The following is a 17,690-nucleotide window of genomic DNA, read 5'->3' on the forward strand; positions in this document are numbered from 1 at the left end:
AAATGCACACATCATGAATTTTCCATCAGGAGAATGGCTGTGCTGCAGTATTACCAACCTCATGATAATGTTCACTTTTCGAGAATAAATAAACAACATATTAAAAATAACAATCATTTTAATATCACATAATAGATTACAACACCTGCACAGAATTATCACAGATTAAAGACAAAAATCTTCAAGATAAATGTGCACTCTTCAGGATTTTCACATTATTATGCACTTAGAAGTGAGTGATCATACATGTTTAGATATATAAAGTCATGATTTCTTTATACAGCACATTTGGTTTCTGTTTGATAATAGGTTTTTACTCTTGATGTTCCATAAGAATTTTTTATTCACTAGATTGTCTTTCCAAAACAGTTCCATGATTCCTTAAAATCTTCTTAATCTTCAGGCAGTCTGCAAAATCCCAGGACATAAGTCTCAAATGGCAAATTTAATCTTTCTGCGTATTTTAATCATTTTTTTCTTTTAAATTAGAGTTCACCATCTCATTACAGTTTTTAACATCAGTCATTAGATTAAAAATTTAGAGCAATTCAAAAACTGAACATACAAGTTATCACCCCTGTTGCTGCTCCTCAGCCATTGCCTTGTTCTTTTCTTCCTCCTCTTTTAGAGAGTCCATGGCTGTTTTCCAGTGATGAAGCCTGACTGCTACCTGAACCTCCAGTGGAGGTGGTGGACCCTGGTCCTCCTCTTCCTCGGGAGCGGGAGCAGCGGCCTTACCACCCTTCCCTTTGTCTCCTTTCTTATCATCCTTTTTCTGACCAGCTGCACTCATTTTCCTTCCCCCATCTTCAAAAAGAACATAGCAAAAGTATATATTAGTACTAGAATATGAATACTGTTATTTTGTATCACAAAAAAGAAAACGGTTAAAAGTCAATTTATGATTTTATAACTTCAAATTTAAAGTTGTAATCTACAAAGAACAAGTGCTTTGTAAATCTGAAAATACAAAAATTGCATTAATGAAACAGCTTACCCCTGGTTAATGAGCTGAAAATTATACCTATGATGATGTATGAATGAATGCATTTTAAAATGTATCTTTATTGAAAAACAGTATATACCTTGGGACAAGAAAAGATAAATGAATCTTGTTGTCATGTTTAACTACAAACATTTAATTTATATGAATTGTTCTCTGAATAAAGTCTATTGACAAGGTAGTCATCCATCTTTATTACTGATAAAATATAGAAGTACGCTACATAGTTTATCAATAATACTACTCTGATGTTTTTGAAAATGTGAAATTTTATGGATGATAATAACTTTTTGGTAAACTTTTAACATAATAATGTGCATTTTGTTACAAAATAATTTTACCATTACAGAGGTAGTTATGAAATTTAATATGAATTGAACTATCTGTAAAATTTAATTTCTCTCGGTACTATTTTACTTATGATTTGATTTACTTTAAAAATTTAAAATTGCCACCATGCACCTTTAAAACAGATTACGGATCAAAATTGTATGTTTCACTGTGCTTGTTGATTAAGTTTTACACATCATGACGGGGAAAAAAAAGTGCAGCAGATTTCTATAATGCACATCTGAAAAAACCACCAATTATGAAAATAAAAACTACACAGTCAATAAATAGTTCTGTGGAGCCTAAACACCAAATCTACATGTAACAGCAGCCTAATCCTAATGTCCTCTAATTTCTAAAGTTCCTCTAAATATCAATTAAATCATACGTGAGCTGACGGAACTAGGAGTTTTTCCACCTGATCGAGACCTCGCACTGCCTGCTGGGAAAAGAGACAATATCTATACTTTGTAATCTTGCTATCTTACTTAAACGTTGTGTAATGAGCTATGTGATGGGAAGTTAGAACTGTACGAATAAATAACCATGTTCATTGGCATTTACTATGAAATATATGTATAATATGGTAGTTATGTACCAGTATGTGTTTATAGTACAAAATTTGAAGAGAGAGTCATTGTTTCAAATTATTTGCATCACTTTCTTTTGAAGGAAAATAAAATTAACAAACTCTGTTGATTCTGTCATAGCCAAAAAGAGAAAACAAATCACACTAAAGGAAAAAAGTTAGAAATCTGTGAAAATCAAATTTGAAGATCAAGTGAAGTTATAATATCAAAAGAAAACTTTTCAACAAAAATAGATATTTATGAATAACTTTTCATGAATACAAATGAAAAGGGGGTGAATTCTTAGAGCAATTGAAATAAAAATCACATCACACAGAGTGAAATTATAAACAGGGGAGAGAGAGTTTGAAATTCAAGCAAAAAACCAAAAGTTTTATGCCTTTCATCTTTCCAATAACACTGGAACGTCTAGAATCTGCAATAAAAGACAAGTTTTACTTAGAATGAAACTTTGCACACAATTTAATACTAATTTATTCAAAGCAGTGTCCCCTTGTAGAATCTAATTGGATTTTGCTCAATGTTCCAAATGTATTTGGACTATAAAGCAATGAATGGAATAGAAAATTGATCAAGCTGCTAAATTACATTTTCATTATTCATTTCAATGTATGCAAACTATTACATGTATCAGTTACAGCTCCTTAAGGCAAAGAGAATCCATTTAATGCAATTTTAAGTACTGGCAAGTATAATTACAAATACATATATCCTCTCAGGCTAGTACATGTACATTGCTTTAATATATATTGTAATTAAGATATGCTCATTTAAAAAATATAGATGATCGTCAATATGACACTGACCTTTGTTTAAAACATAGGGTCAAGGTCATGACAAATCCAATGAGATAAAAGTAAAGTTAACTTAAAGGTAGAGAATTGTTATGCAAAATACAGAAAAAATTATCTGTGTGACATATTTGTAATGTGATATAAATTACCGATAATTAATTTTACAACTACGACTAGCCCTACTTAACATTACACAAATCTTAAATGTATAGTGCAACATATGGATAATACATGGACGCTGAGTGGTTATTAATTACAGTGATTAAAAAGGACAAAATGAGGTACAGGTATTATGTTTGTATTATAATTTAGACAGTTAGATTAAAGTTGTGGTAACCATTGCCCAACTGTATACTGTTGGTAGTATCTGGGGAGGATGGAGCTTATAAGAGACTCATAGCCATGCAGCCTGCAAATTCTTTTAAGTGAATCAGTGTATATGCAATAGACTGCTCCAGGAGTTTCATTACTCAATAATCAAGCCATACTTTAGGCCCGGTGTGAAACTTAGTGGAATTACAAACCAAATATGCACAAACAAGTATAGGCATGATTTTTTCTTACTTCAGAGATACCCAGTGTCATACAGGGTTGCAATATGTTATTAGATATTATATCAAATGTTTGGTTGTACCTATTATCTGTGTAATTTAATTCAAGGGATGTTACTCAGTACTATATTATATGAATGCATTATATTAGAATGTACTGGGAAGAAATATTATAAGTATATATATGTTACGATACATTATATGGCAACATAGTACTACAGAACATAGTCTTTGGAAAACAAAAATTAGAAATTACCTGGGGTGCCTGGAATTTGAAATGACATTGTCAGTAAATTGGGTAAAGAACAATTATAACTTTTAAAAAATTGGAACCAAGAAAAAAATCAAATAAAAAAGAAAATGATGAAGGAACATGCTATGAATTGTGTGCAGTTTTCCTGTATGATACTGACCTTTTCCTCCTTTTTCATCTTTCTTTGGTTTTGAGGAGCCAGGTTTTTTCTTATCTTTGTCTTTCTACAAATAATTTGGAATATTCCAATTTTTAACACCCTATGTATTGTATAGGCATGTACTTGTGAGGAATTAAATACCGTATATCCGGTAATTTTCGCGATGATCTAGTTTTCGCAATCTGTTTTAAATCGCAAATTATTGAATATGCAGAAATTATATTCTGTATCATTTTCTATAAGAAACTTTTTAAATCGCAACAAATGACTGATGCAAATTAAAAATGATACACATTTTTCCCATTCTCGCAAGTTTTGTGAAACGGGAAAAAAAACCCTGAATATATGGTACCAGTTGGAGATCAATATGGAGTCCTTTACCTTTCCAATGTCCAGACTTTTTATAGTTGATGCCACTTCCACTCCTCCCTGTGTGAACACGGAGCGGAACTCATACTCCCCTTCCAAGAAATCCACCAGTGGAATGTGCCACATGGCTAGTGTGGTGTATGTGGGGGGCATCCGCTTTAGTTCCACTTCTGGCTCTTTCTTTTTCTTCCCTCCTTTCTTGTCATCTTTTTTATCATCTTTTCCTCCCTATGTAATCATAGAGAAAATTTAATTATTTGATGTACATTTGTGAAATTTTATCTAAAAGCTTGAAATTATTATCTTTATAAAAGTGACTGATTTCAACAGTATAGAAAATTCTACATTCTGCAACCACGGTGAATTAAATTAGTTTAATTTCAAGTATTTAATCGTTTAATTGTATTTACTAATTATTTCAAACATCGAGAAATACCGGTATTATAGTATTCATGTAAGTTAAATCAATGGTCATGTTTACAAAAATAATTACCATTAAACTGTTGTCAAAATTCACACAGGGTAAACAGTTATACAAAAACTCAAATACAAAAGCAACAAAATGTTACTAAGTAGCCGATGCAGCTTACTTTTCCTTTCTCATCTTTCTTATCTGATTTCTTGGCATCTTTCTTATCTTTGCCCTCTTTGCCCTTGCTTGTGGGTGAACTGGGGTTTGAGGGGTCATCATTTTGATAGCAAAGGACCTGTAACACACACTCTTATATAACACAGCACAAACACAGCAAAGCACAGAGAGAAGCGAGCACAGAAAATAAAAAGCGCAAATCAAGCAGCAGTTTAAAGCACCAGAAGCAAAAAGACAAAAATCATAGCACAATTCTGAAAGCAGCGTTCTATTTGTATCCTTAATGCTTTTTATGACTACTTAGCAATGTGATATATGAATGTTGTGACTCCATGCAGACCAAATATCTTATCCGAAGAAGAGTTATTCCCCTTTGAAACACAATTTCAAATGTAGTTGAGCAATCTATTTTCTTTAGAAAGTTATTAGTCCCCTACCGGTTTTCACGAGGGGACTATAGATTTCCTATGCGTCTGTCAGTCCGTCTGTCCATCTGTCTGTCCGTCTGTCTGTCCCACTTCAGTTTTCCACACTTTTTTCTTTATGCATTTGAGGAATAATATGAAATTTGCTGAACAGCTTCAAAATGTCAAACTACAGATTAAGTTTACACTTTTGTAGTGTTTGGTTGACATATTTTCGAGAAAAGTAATTTTTTATATTCCAATTTTTTAATGTTCGTGTTCAATATTCTGCTTAACAGTGCATTGTTTTCACAATTTCCACAAACCGGTAGGGGACATGTATTGCTTATGCAATACTCTAAGAATGCTTGTTGATTATAATAATTGCTAGTGCAACTCTCATTAAAGAATATTTTTTAAGCACCTGGATCCTCAAATGAGTAGAAATTAAAAACTTACAAGTAATATTCAGCATGGTTAAAAATTTCAGATGGACAGAAAAGAATGCAAAGAATTATGTAACTTTCCTCCACCAAAAAGACAACTCTCTGGATTAAAACAAAAACAAAACAAAATGTCTGTGTCCATCTGATTATTTTGCAAGCATATATAAATGTGTTATAATCATGCTTGTAGCGTGTAGCTATATGTATTCCACTAGAATGGTTTCTAGAGAGACACATCACTCAATCCAAACCAATGATCTGGTTTCACAAACGAACAACCTTTTTGTCAACAGGAGAGTGTTGCCGAGACCCAACTTCCGAATTCTCAGGAGACAGGGGCATCAGATTGGTCTAAAATTAGCCAGTCTTCTATCAGAAATCATTTTACAGCTTTAGATATATAGGGCCTAACATAAATGATAGTTTTCTTGCAGCCAAAAATAAATCCCATTTACATTATCACTGGTAGCATAAATAGAAGCTGCCAAATGGAAAAATTAAGTAAAATTACAAAAAATAGAAACTAACAATAACTTTAGGCACTAACTAAGAGAAAATGAAGCAATAAAATATAATTCATAATATAATGTATTAAATGATATGAAAAGCAAGGAAAGATGGAAAAAGTACATAATGCATCACTAATTAATCAACAAATAACTTTCTTTAAAATTATACATAAACTTCTATCAATCATTGCTCTTGATTATTTTACAACAATGGTATTCAAATGAATTAAATCAAAGATATTTTGGAATGTTTAAAACTCCAAATAATAAGTCAAATACAATTTACCATTTCCTCTACAACAGAAAAATCCATTCCTTGCTTCAAGAAGTTTCGCAGGGTCAAGAGTTCATCTCGCACTGCTACTTGAGACCAGTTTAACTCAATCTCCTCAGCCCATATTCCGCCTTCTGACTTTATGGCTTCTAGCTGAATTTCTGTTTTAGCTTCCATCGTTTCATCCTGTTCTGCTTCTTCGCTTTGCTTGGGAGTCACAGAAAGAGGAATTTCATCCGGAGGACGTTCATATTCAGCTATATAAAGAGAAAATTTGAATCCCTAACATCATTGAGGAACAAAATTGAACAATTTGTACACTTTGATTTCATCATTATACCTCATGTATCATAGATATTATTCCACAAAATTCTTCACAGATTTACGCATCCTTAAAGTTTTTAAATTTTCAAAATCCATAAATATCTATCCCTTTAGATATTCATGAAACATGGAATGAAATTAAAAATGTGCGACGAGTGTGTTACTATATATCTCAGTGATTATTGGAATTCATGTTTTGACAGAACACACCTGGTGTACCTGCATATCACATTACATGTACAATAGTAAGGAATGATATAAAAACGGTATATAAAACACATTACTATTTGACTGCCCATACATGGACACGTGTCAAATTACTGTGGAATCATTATTTGTGGGGGTGAATGTTCATGGGTAGTCAAAATTTTCCTGTTTCGTGGGGACGTAATTTTGTTGGTAGTGTATTCAGGATAATCTTTATAAATATTAAACAAATGATTTATTTACATTCGTGGGGATATAAATCCGTGGGCAAGGGTTACCCACAAAAGCCACAGACATTGGTCCCCCACTAACATTGATGATTCCACAGTATTTGTTGTTCACATCATTTGTAAAATGGCAACTTCAAGCTGTTTTTTATACTACGGTAACAGGTATAACCATGTGACTGGACAACATCCTGCTTTACCTGTTGGTTCTCTGGCAGACACCACCTCTGGCTGAGCGGTGAAGTTTACATTTTTAACCGCCTCCGTGTTCTGACTCTGCTGTGAGTATACTCGTAATTCTCCTTCCTCCAGTATTGGACTCGTCTACAGATATGAGAGGATGATTTGGTGTTTCAAAAATAGGATTAGGACAGAATTTGTAGAATGCAAAAAAAGTATTGCTTGTACAAAACTATACGAAATTTTTAAAAAGTCCAACAATTTAAGTTGATAAGGATTTTAATAAATATCCATAATTCTCCTGGAATAAAAAGATACCTTTTTAATTAAAGAGATAAGAGAGTTATAGCATAGCAAGACAATTACCAGTAGGTCCCTTCATCATAAAATTCCCAATAAAAACCCACTACATGTGTACTTGTAATTAGATATCTTTAATAACAAACAATATTTTATGACTAATTCAAGAAAAATAATTAGATAAAAATATTTAGATAATGTTGTCATCAATGCATGTACTAGCCATGTCTAAGAAATACAAACAAATTGCATTCTGCAAAAGAAAAAAAAAATGATATTCCAAGCTGAGAGAAAATAAATGAAAAATTGAAAAGCATATGAAAAATTAAAAAACCTTAACCTTCAAATAATGTTTTTACACACTTCAACTTTTTAAAAGCCATGCACTGAAACTAAATAATTTAAAACACAAATAATTGCTGAATGGATGGCATAAAAAGCCTCTCCATTGTGTTGACATACCTTAAATAGGACTTTCCCTAACTATGTAACATTATGATGTATACATATAATAATATATGATACTTTGAAGAATAAAAATTCAAAAAGCACTCAATTTTTATAATATGTAAATGAAGAAAAACTTAATTTACTATGTGTATATACATAACATACCGGTATTTTAGCAGTCTTGTCATTCTTGCATAAAAATCAGACATGTACCAGTAATAACAAATTGTTGTGGTTTTTTGATTTTGTTATTTTTCAATTAATGCAAAAAATATACATATACATATATAGACTTGTACTTACAGGCTGTGGTGTAAACTGTGACCCCTCGGAGACTGGAAGAGGTGAAAGGCCATTAAAGTCGTCATCACAGATTTGGAAGATCTCTGCTTTTTGAGACACATCTTGTGGAAACATAAACTGTACGAAATACTTTCTTTCAATCTTGGGGAACTCTGGTTGTTCCTCTGGATTCTAGAGAAATATAATAAGTTTGAGTTATCAGTAGTGACACTTGTTTTAACAATACAATTTTGTACATACATATGAAGTCAAAAGAAACTTCTTTTTCATTAATAAATGAATTTCCTGAATTATCTTGGATTACGGGTAAATAAGAACTCCTTTTCTCTTAGTTCATGCAATTTTCGCCATCCTCTAAAGCCATGAACATGTACTTGGATGAGTATGTGTATCCAATATTTAAGCTAATGTAAAAAGGCCTTTGACGAATACAGATTGTCCATTTTTTTTATAAGAAAATATATACATGTACATTCTACCTGGTACATTAAGTAGGTTACCATATAAAATTCATATTTCTCTTTGAATGAGTGGCTTAATTTAACAAGATATATTATTGGGATGCATCAATCCATAGTTTGATTGATATTATATACTGTACTACAAACCTTCAGTTCATCTGGCATGGGGACACCTTTGATATATGTAACTTCTAAAGACACTTTAGCTTCATCCAAAATGTACTCTGAATTTCAACAACAAATAAAATTAGCTCATCTTGATATCTTTCACATTAATATTTGCAAAACTCTAACTACTGTGGAATCATTAAATTCCGTGGGGGCCAATTTTCGTGCAATGCCTTAAATTTTACAGGTTCGTGGGGACGTAATTTCGCATATTCTTATATATCTACAAAAGTAATTATGACTTTATTACCCTTATTTATCAATTCGTGGAGGATGTTATTTCGTGGATGAGAGGTACCCACAAATTCCACGAAAATTGAGCCACCACAAAATCTAATGATTCCACAGTACAAGATTAACAGTGTATGCAAAATGCAAGTAAGAATTACATGCTAAATCTGGGTAAGCAATCTGCACATCTAATAAGGATGTGAAATCTACATATCATTGAGGTAAATATTAAACAAAAAACACCAAAATATTTTTGTTTCAAGATAAAGTCAAAGTTTAAATCAGGTGAAAATGTCATACCTCGTCTTCTAGCCAAGCCTTTGTAGTGATGTTTTTCATCAGCTGATATCATGATGTCATCAAGAATGCTCAGCTTCCGTAAACTGTCTATGGTGTAACCACGGTAACCTGGAATGAGCTGAAACAGAGAAGCAAGACTCAATAGGGTCAGCATTAATCAATCTGTTTGTCAACTTGAATAGATGAGTGAAGTTCATTTCAATCTAACAATAAGAGATAAGATCAATATATATGTAGTCAAGGCAAAGGTATACTGAAAAGTATTTTGGAATCATTAAAATTTGTGGGGGCCAATTTTATGGATTGCTTAAAGTTTACAGGTTTGTGGGGACGTAATTTTGTGTTTTATTTTATACCTAAAAAGGAAATATGACTTTGTAACCCTAATTTATTAATTTGTGGAGGTTCCCACGAATTCCACGAAAATTGAGCCACAGCGAAATCTAATGATTCCACAGTTTATCTTATACAGTTGTTCAATTGTTAGTGTGGTACATATACTATATCAGCTACACTTATATTTTAATAGACCACAAAATCAAGACAGGTGATGACATAATTAAAGAAGTTACTACATGTATATACTACAGTCCCTGACCAATTCAAAGAGCTAAAACTAAAATCAGTACCCAAAACAGACATACCGAGAGAGGATTGCCTTGTAGAATAAGGTTCCGTAACTTTGGCAAGGATCCAAGTTTCCTAATGACATCTAGGAGGTCACTTAAATTATTATGGCTTAAATCTAAAGAGAGTAGATTTGGCCTAGAAAAAAAAAAGAAAACAGTTTATCAGTAAATGTAATTATATTAGTTTTCAACCCATTTTGCTGAACTATTATTGAAAAGCCATACATACATGTTACTCTCTAGAAATAGAATTTTCTTAATGCTATATATCAAATAATTTAGATATTAAAATTTTTTATTCAAAAATAGCTTTAAATATTTGTTATTCATTTCATATTATTGAAAACTGTACATTTTATAACGAATGGCGACACAGACAAGTAATTTTCTTGTCTTAAAAATTGATATTTAATAACAATTTCATTTCTGGTACATATTGTACATTGTATTTGCATACCAATAATCTCCAGTCAGGTAATCTCCAATAAAAGAGATTTTGTTGGAGCCTAGCCCTAGGTGGATCAATGGGGGTGGACGGACACATAATGCAGAGATATCACTGATCTGATTGGCACACAATTCCAAAACCTGTCAATTGAGAATGATGTTTACATTAATAAGAAGAAATACATATTGATTTATATTATATATACATACCATAATGCATGCTGCCAAATATTTTACTTCTAGTAATGGTAGGTACTACCAGTAGAATGTTAATGTTCCTTTGATCTAACTGTTTTCATGTTATCAAATCCTGATAACATTCATTAAGAGCAAAAACTACCAGTGTCACCCCCTCCCCCACCACCACAAAAATGTGCATGATAATAAGCTATATGAACTTTCTGGAGTTTTGCAAATTTGATGCAAAATTTTCTCTCTCTCTCTCCCCCCCCTCTCTCTCTCTCTCTCTCACAGACACCCCCCCCCCCCCCTTTATTTTGCCCCATTTGCCTCTATTGTAAGCAGGCTAGGAATTTTGAAATACATATGATCTGCTCTTTAGAAAATTTGAATCTTACAAGGGAAGTGTAATTTGGCCAAAAAAAATCAAAAACCAAATAAAAACATAACAATGCTTACAAATCCTATACACAATGTACTGAGACTCACCTTTAGAGATGTTGGTAAATTTTTAGAGTTGACTGTTATGATTCTGTTAGCACTTAGTGTTAACTCTTCAAGTGCCTTGAATTTTAGTAGGTTTTCATCAACTTCAGTTACCTTGATGTATAAATAAATCAAATCCATTCATTTCTCACTATGTTTTCACCTTAATATTGTGTTCTTGTTTATATTACAGATTGTTTTCCTGCCACCTTTTTCATTTGATCAATAAAATTCTTTTGAGTCTACTTGGTCACACTATTATAAAGAATTCCAAAATTAAAGTTTTAGTAACAAAGTGATATAACATAGGGTTTAGCTGCAATAATGTAGCCTCTCCCTTTTCAAAAAAAAAATCACAGAGGGCTTCATTATTGCAGCTAGAAGGGTTTTACTCACATTTTTATCACAGATTCTAAGTGTTTTGAAAAAACTTAATATGAAGTTGTCATCTATGAGCCATGGGGATTTCACAGCCAGCTCTCTAAGTTTCTTCGCTTCTTTACTCCAGCTGTAATCCAAATGCCATGGGGAGTATTTGGAGGTAACATGCTCTTCTAAGTTTTCTGTCTTCTCATGATCAGCACCAAAATCTAGTTCAATATCATTTAAAATCAAGTTGACACAAAGTTAAGAATAAACAACCATTTTCTTTTCTTTGATTCAAAAAGTATTTAACACAAAATTGTAATGTATGCATTGCGAGAGGTAGGAAATAGCAGCATGGGAGTAGAGGGGGGTTATGGCCATGGAATTAACACACCTATCCTTGAGTTTTAATGTTAATTTAAGATATCTTTTAAAAATTTTCATGTGGCTGCGGATAGTGAAAAATTCTTTTTCATTTAAGTCACCTTTTAATGTTACGGAAAATCGGCTATCCACATTGTCTTTTGATTTGAGCAATTGAAGATTTTTGGTTTTAGTTTCTCTCTGGAACAAAAATTAACAATAAATGTATTTTAAACATACACAAACGTTGAATCATACATATTTATGATTTTCCATTCATATACGATAAAAATGTGCAATTTAAAGCTTGCTTTGCTTTCCCTAAAACAATGTTCAATTTATAAACAGTGTTGAGATATTGAAAATGCAATATTGTCAAAAAAAAGAAAAAGGAGTTCTTTTAATGTACCCAAGAACCAGTTCCGCATGGAAATTCGCGTAAACATAAAGTTCTAAGTTGTTTTTCAAATGCAGAGTAAGCTCTTTCGGTGCTAACTGCTGTCATTTTCGCGGTAATTTTTATGTTTTGGTAACCTAGTCCTCCATTTTGACGCTCTTTTTTCACTTCCGCTGTCAGGGAAGTTTTCATAAAACGAACAAATGGGCTACTTCTTACTTTAAAAATAAAAAAGTCTATGCTAAAATAAAATTATAATGTAAGTGAAATAAAACAAGTAGGAATATTTTTATTATAAAGTAATAAATATCATGAATTTTGATAATAATTTTCTTTTGTCAATGAAAACAATTTCGTTCCTAAATATTGATAAACCAATATGTCAGCCCCCATGAGTTTAAAAGAAAAATTAAAAAGTAAACATGGGACGGCTCATCGATTAATACTTAGGAGTTTGAACGTTAAACCAAGTCATTCCAAAAGGATGTCTTCGAGATCGAGGTCTACTTCAAAAAAGCAGAAAAAATCAAAGAAGAGACACCGCGAAAGTAGCAGTTCTTCAGAAGAAAGTGACAGTGACACTAGTTCAAGTGATTCGTCTTCCTCATCTTCGTCATCAGAGAGCGACAGTCGTTCTCGAAAGCGCAAGAAAAATAAACGGAAAAAGAAACTCAAACGGTAAGAATATGTTAAGCTTAAAAGAGTGTGTTTCATTCATACAGTACCCAGGAAAGAAGACAGGAGCAAGAATTAGTCCTGAGCAGAACTGTAGCTCCACGGGATGGACCGTAGAGCTACAGTTCCATCCATACAAAAATAAAACCTGTATATTTATTTTGCACGAAAATAGTGTACCGTTTTGGACTTATAAAACTTATTTAGGAATATATTCTGTAAATATTTTGATTCATACTTTAAGACTTTTTAGTTTTTACTTTAGATACCATTATTATACTTGCCTCTAAATATCTTTTAAACGCCATCACCAGCCCTGTAAAGTGAAGAGTGGTAAAACTGACAACTCTTAATCTCAAAGTGAATTTAACATACTTTACTTTCCTAGGTCAGTTAGAGTGGTCAGAAAAAACATTTGAGGCAAGGAAAGTGGTAACTAAATCAATTGTAAATTATCTCAGGAATTTTTTTTGATATAAAAATATTTACAGAATATATTCCTAAATAAGTTTAATAAGTCCAAAACCATGCACAACTTTTTGTACACAATAAAAAATAACCATCTAGCTTTTTGTATGGATGGAACTTCAGCTCTACCATCCGTCAACCCAAATTTCTCATTGAGCTACAGTTCTGCAGCTAGAGTGAGAACAATTCTAGGGCATTTTGTGACTGCCAAACAGTTTGGTCCCTAACTTAATTGGTTGATCATCTGATTAGAGATTCAGAGGTCCAATCTTTTAAGATATAGACTAAGTAACATTGAGACTAAATTCAATTCTGACTCAATTGGCATATAAGAAACATAGTTTATTCAGTGAATCATTTGATTTTGTTATATTTGATAATCAAATTTTGATTACCTGTAGATGTATAATTATTCATAGCTACCGTAATTTATTATTAGCCTTGTCTGTCAGCAAGGACCAGGGCACCATTAGATAAGGAGTGCTTACTTACATATCTCCAGGAGCAAATATTTTCTCAGGTCTAGAAGTTCTTCATCTTCGTCATCATCATCTTCATCATCATCACCTGTTAGAAAAAAGAAGAAAAAGAAAGACCACAAAAAGGAAAAAAAGAAAAAGAAAAAATCAAAGAAAAAGAAAAACAAGTCTCTAAAGAAGAAGAAGTCAGCACAGAAGGAAGAACTTAAAGTCAAAAAATTAAACAAAAAACCTTCAGGTAAATTAAGTACATGTAACTATTTATAACCTTTGGGATAGCATATTTTTTAAGGTCAGACGACACGTTCCTCAATTTTAGATAACTTTTTCCAGGAATTTGTGAATGGTTTACTACTACTTTGACAAGCCTTCTTGCAAAAAATTAGGGTACCTTACCAGGCATTTCTGCAAAATAATAGAGTATGCAATTTCCTATATAATCTTCTTGAAAATACACTTGAATTTCTTATATAAAAATAAATACATCTATACCACAGCAAAATTCACAATATTAGAAATATATCTCCGCCGGAGCGGGGCTTTGAACTCACAATCTCTAGAACCTATTCACTTCTGACACTGAGCGGCCACGGTTATAACCACTCGACCATCTAGACATATAACCACATCTAAGTAAATTTTGATCATTTTTAAAGTAATTATAAAATTAGTATTTTTTTATTGGAACTCTTTATTACAAGGAGATACAAAAAAGATTCTCGAAGAATGTGTTGTCTGACCTTAAAACGAGCCAGAATTAAATTAAGATATTTTTAACGAAATTAAAAGGGAAAAAGTCTCATCTTTATTAAATTTGATTTCTGTAACATTTACTTTGAAAAGCAGTTTCAGTAAAGCAATTGCTGACTTTGCTTACAGATGCAAGTGGAAGTGCTCCAGTGCCCCGAGTTATGAAACCTATGACAAAGGAAGAGTGGGAGAAACAGCAGAGTGTGGTGAGGAGAGTGTTAGACCCAGAGACTGGTCGCACAAGGTAAAATCAACTAATTCAAGTTTTTGAGCTTATAATGCATGTTATGATTCATTAATTGTTATTGATGAAATCTGTTTTTCTCTGTCATAAATGCAAACCCATCATTTAAAGATATAATGTTAAATGGGAGGTTTTTTTTTACTGATCACTAATTTAATAATCTTGTAATGGTTTTTAAAGGTTGGTAAAAGGAGATGGAGAGATTTTGGAGGAGATTGTGAGTAGAGAACGCCACCAAGAAATCAACAAGGTACAATATGTTGTCATATGGTTGTACAGATTTGTTATATTCAAGCTGAATACTGAAAAACTAGGATCAAAATGTAAATGATATGAATTCTACTACCAGTACATTTATTGCTTAAAGAAATTTCTTTAGCCTTTATATTTGTATTACTATAGATGTCCTGTATGGCCAAATTTGAACTAATTTTTTATCCATGAAATAAATGCAGGCCTGTGTCAGACATAATCCTGGGTCATGTGCACCTTTTTTAACTTGCATAGACAATGTCAGGGGGAGTTAATGTTATACCCTCGGTGTCGTTGTCCTGATTTAAGTTTTAAGAGCAGATCCTATATCTAAGTTATTACTTGTCCTATCTTCACCAAACTGCCATGGATTGTATCTGGGCTTACTTGTTGACTCAACAGACTTGGATGTTGGATCTGTGCCATAAACTTCAGATGCTGGAGGAAGTGAAGTTTTTTTTTGGAGAAAGTTTAAGTGTTTGGAGCAGGTGCCTTATGATGGCCATATCAAAATTGTGTAATCTGGGGAAATATCTCCACTTAGCTTTTCATAACAGCCAGTGGTATTCTATAGTTTGTTTTCTGCTATACTACTGTGTCTTTATTATATATCTGACATTGTACAATACCTAATGTAAATCATATACATATATATATGTATATTTACTCATGTTGTGCATAATGCCATAAGATGTATAACTTGAGCAAATAAAGAGTAATAAAAAAGTTATTACTTGTTTGATCTGCACCAAACTTGCATGAATGGTGAAGTTTATGATAATTATGCATTTGACAGGCTTGGATGCCAAATCATATCCATAGGTTTCAGATGCTTGAAGAGGGTAAGGTTACTGGAGCAGCCTTTGATGAACATCCGAGTTATTATTGGTTCAATCTTTACCAAACTTGAATGAATGATGCATCTTGTGATGCTGATGCACTTGACAGGCTTAGATGCTAAATCTGAGTTGTAGATTTCTAATGCTGGAAAAGGTTATAAAGTCTTTGAAGCATGTAACATACCTAGGTAAATAGGGATTCTTACTACCGGTAATTATTCAAAAGGTTTATAATTGCATGGTTGATTCAACTCTATAACTGAAAAGAGCTAGTTTTAGACATGGAGAGTGATCTTGATTATCCAGAGGCTTGGGATTCTAGAACAACAAATTGTGTCAGAGTCTTGCAGCTGGTTGCATAATGAAGTGGACCATAGCTGAAATAGTTACCATGCCCCTTAAACAAACGTTAAAGGCTAGCTTTAAATACAAAGTCTACTCTCCATAGGATGCTAAAAAATTCTTGTCCTACCTCACTCAAACTTGTTTGATGGTTGATTGTTGATATATGATACATCATATGTTTTCTATTCCTATGATATTGCATCTGTGGCGTTTATTAAAATCTCTAATGTAATATAAGCAACAATCAACCATTGTATTTATGATTAAGTAAAGCTTTCTTGATAGATTGATGTAAAATTATGGTATGTTACTTTGATTTTAATTTGAAATACATGTAAAGTAAATAATTATGGCCAGGAATCAATTATAAATTGACAGTAAACTTAATTATTTGTCACTTACTAAGACAGACATCCCCCCTCCCCCCAGTAAAAAAAATTCTAATGCATTACTATGAAGTTTAAGAGAAGACACTTTGAATTTTCAAATAACCTAACTGACATCCTGACATCTATCAGCTAACTTATAAATGCTCGCTATCTAGCCATCTAAATATCAATCCCCTGACTGTAAACTGTAAAACTCAACACTGCATTGCCCAGAACTAAGGCACTCATTGTTAAGATTTCTCAAGGTTGCATTTCTATTACATGAATGTATTGATCGATGCAGTAATTACCAGTCTTATTGAAGCTACGTTAAATTGATGAAAAAGGCTCGATTACACTGGTGCAATTTAATAACGCAGACTATTTTTTTCCCTTTCAGCAAGCAACTCAAGGAGATGGTTTATTTTTCCAAAGAAAACTAGGAATAACAGATAGGTGACATGACCAGAGTTCAGTTTTAAACGAATCAGGATGTTCCCAATTGTTATGAATAAATGTGTTTGAAGTGTTAATAATTATGCGTTAGCTCTCACCAGTGGATGAAAACTATTTGCAATGCTTTATTAAAAATACCTCCAACACGCAGTCTACCTACAGTTGTAAATGCTGCTACAGAAATCCCTACTCCCAGGAAGCAAATTAATACACAAGAAATAAGCAACAAGTTAAAAATTTACCTATTTGGAATATCTAATTGGCTTATTCAGGTAGTTGTTTACGTTGCTGTGAAACCCTATCTAGTACATGTAAGCATAACTACACCAAAAGTTTAAGTCTGTCTTGTTGTTTTTTTCTAAATATACATGAACATGTTTGTACAACAGATATAGAAATAAAAGGAAATGCATCATTTCTGCTCCGAAATACAAGTGTTACTATATAGAAACAAGTGGCATTATGAATTCTTTTGGTTATAAATTAACTCAAGTAATTGAATAAGAAAGCTGATCCTTCTGAA

At 32.4% G+C, this 17,690-nt stretch overlaps 2 protein-coding genes across 9 annotated transcripts; one reads left to right on the forward strand and one right to left on the reverse strand.

Moving 5' to 3' along the window:
* Positions 1-100: 100 nt before the first annotated feature.
* LOC128188569 (leucine-rich repeat-containing protein 43-like) lies at positions 101-12,458 on the reverse strand. 7 transcript variants are annotated; one of them, XM_052859703.1, is made up of 18 exons: positions 12,304-12,458; positions 12,017-12,095; positions 11,562-11,755; positions 11,169-11,279; positions 10,510-10,640; positions 10,068-10,188; positions 9,424-9,541; positions 8,872-8,948; positions 8,264-8,434; positions 7,231-7,354; positions 6,285-6,529; positions 4,641-4,757; positions 4,063-4,278; positions 3,682-3,745; positions 2,303-2,338; positions 1,722-1,772; positions 566-807; positions 101-408 (listed from the first exon to the last, which is right to left on the reverse strand). In XM_052859703.1, exons 1-17 carry the CDS (start codon positions 12,397-12,399, stop codon positions 572-574), a joined length of 2,187 nt encoding a protein of 728 aa, XP_052715663.1. In that variant the 5' UTR covers positions 12,400-12,458; the 3' UTR covers positions 101-408; positions 566-571. The 7 variants fall into 7 exon arrangements, with proteins under 7 accessions (XP_052715663.1, XP_052715662.1, XP_052715666.1 ...); XM_052859702.1 differs by having other exon boundaries at positions 1,722-1,775; XM_052859706.1 differs by lacking the exon at positions 4,641-4,757 and adding an exon at positions 5,769-5,840 and having other exon boundaries at positions 1,722-1,775.
* A 206-nt stretch (positions 12,459-12,664) lies between these two features.
* LOC128188628 (ADP-ribosylation factor-like protein 6-interacting protein 4) lies at positions 12,665-17,247 on the forward strand. 2 transcript variants are annotated; one of them, XM_052859789.1, is made up of 5 exons: positions 12,665-12,969; positions 13,955-14,151; positions 14,760-14,907; positions 15,088-15,157; positions 17,112-17,247. In XM_052859789.1, the coding sequence occupies exons 1-5, from the start codon at positions 12,671-12,673 to the stop codon at positions 17,169-17,171; spliced, it is 774 nt and encodes a 257-aa protein (XP_052715749.1). In that variant the 5' UTR covers positions 12,665-12,670; the 3' UTR covers positions 17,172-17,247. The 2 variants fall into 2 exon arrangements, with proteins under 2 accessions (XP_052715749.1, XP_052715751.1); XM_052859791.1 differs by having other exon boundaries at positions 14,793-14,907.
* The last annotated feature ends 443 nt before the right edge of the window (positions 17,248-17,690 follow it).

This window comes from Crassostrea angulata, chromosome 6 (assembly GCF_025612915.1).
Source record: "Crassostrea angulata isolate pt1a10 chromosome 6, ASM2561291v2, whole genome shotgun sequence".
Lineage (NCBI taxonomy): Eukaryota > Metazoa > Mollusca > Bivalvia > Ostreida > Ostreidae > Magallana > Magallana angulata.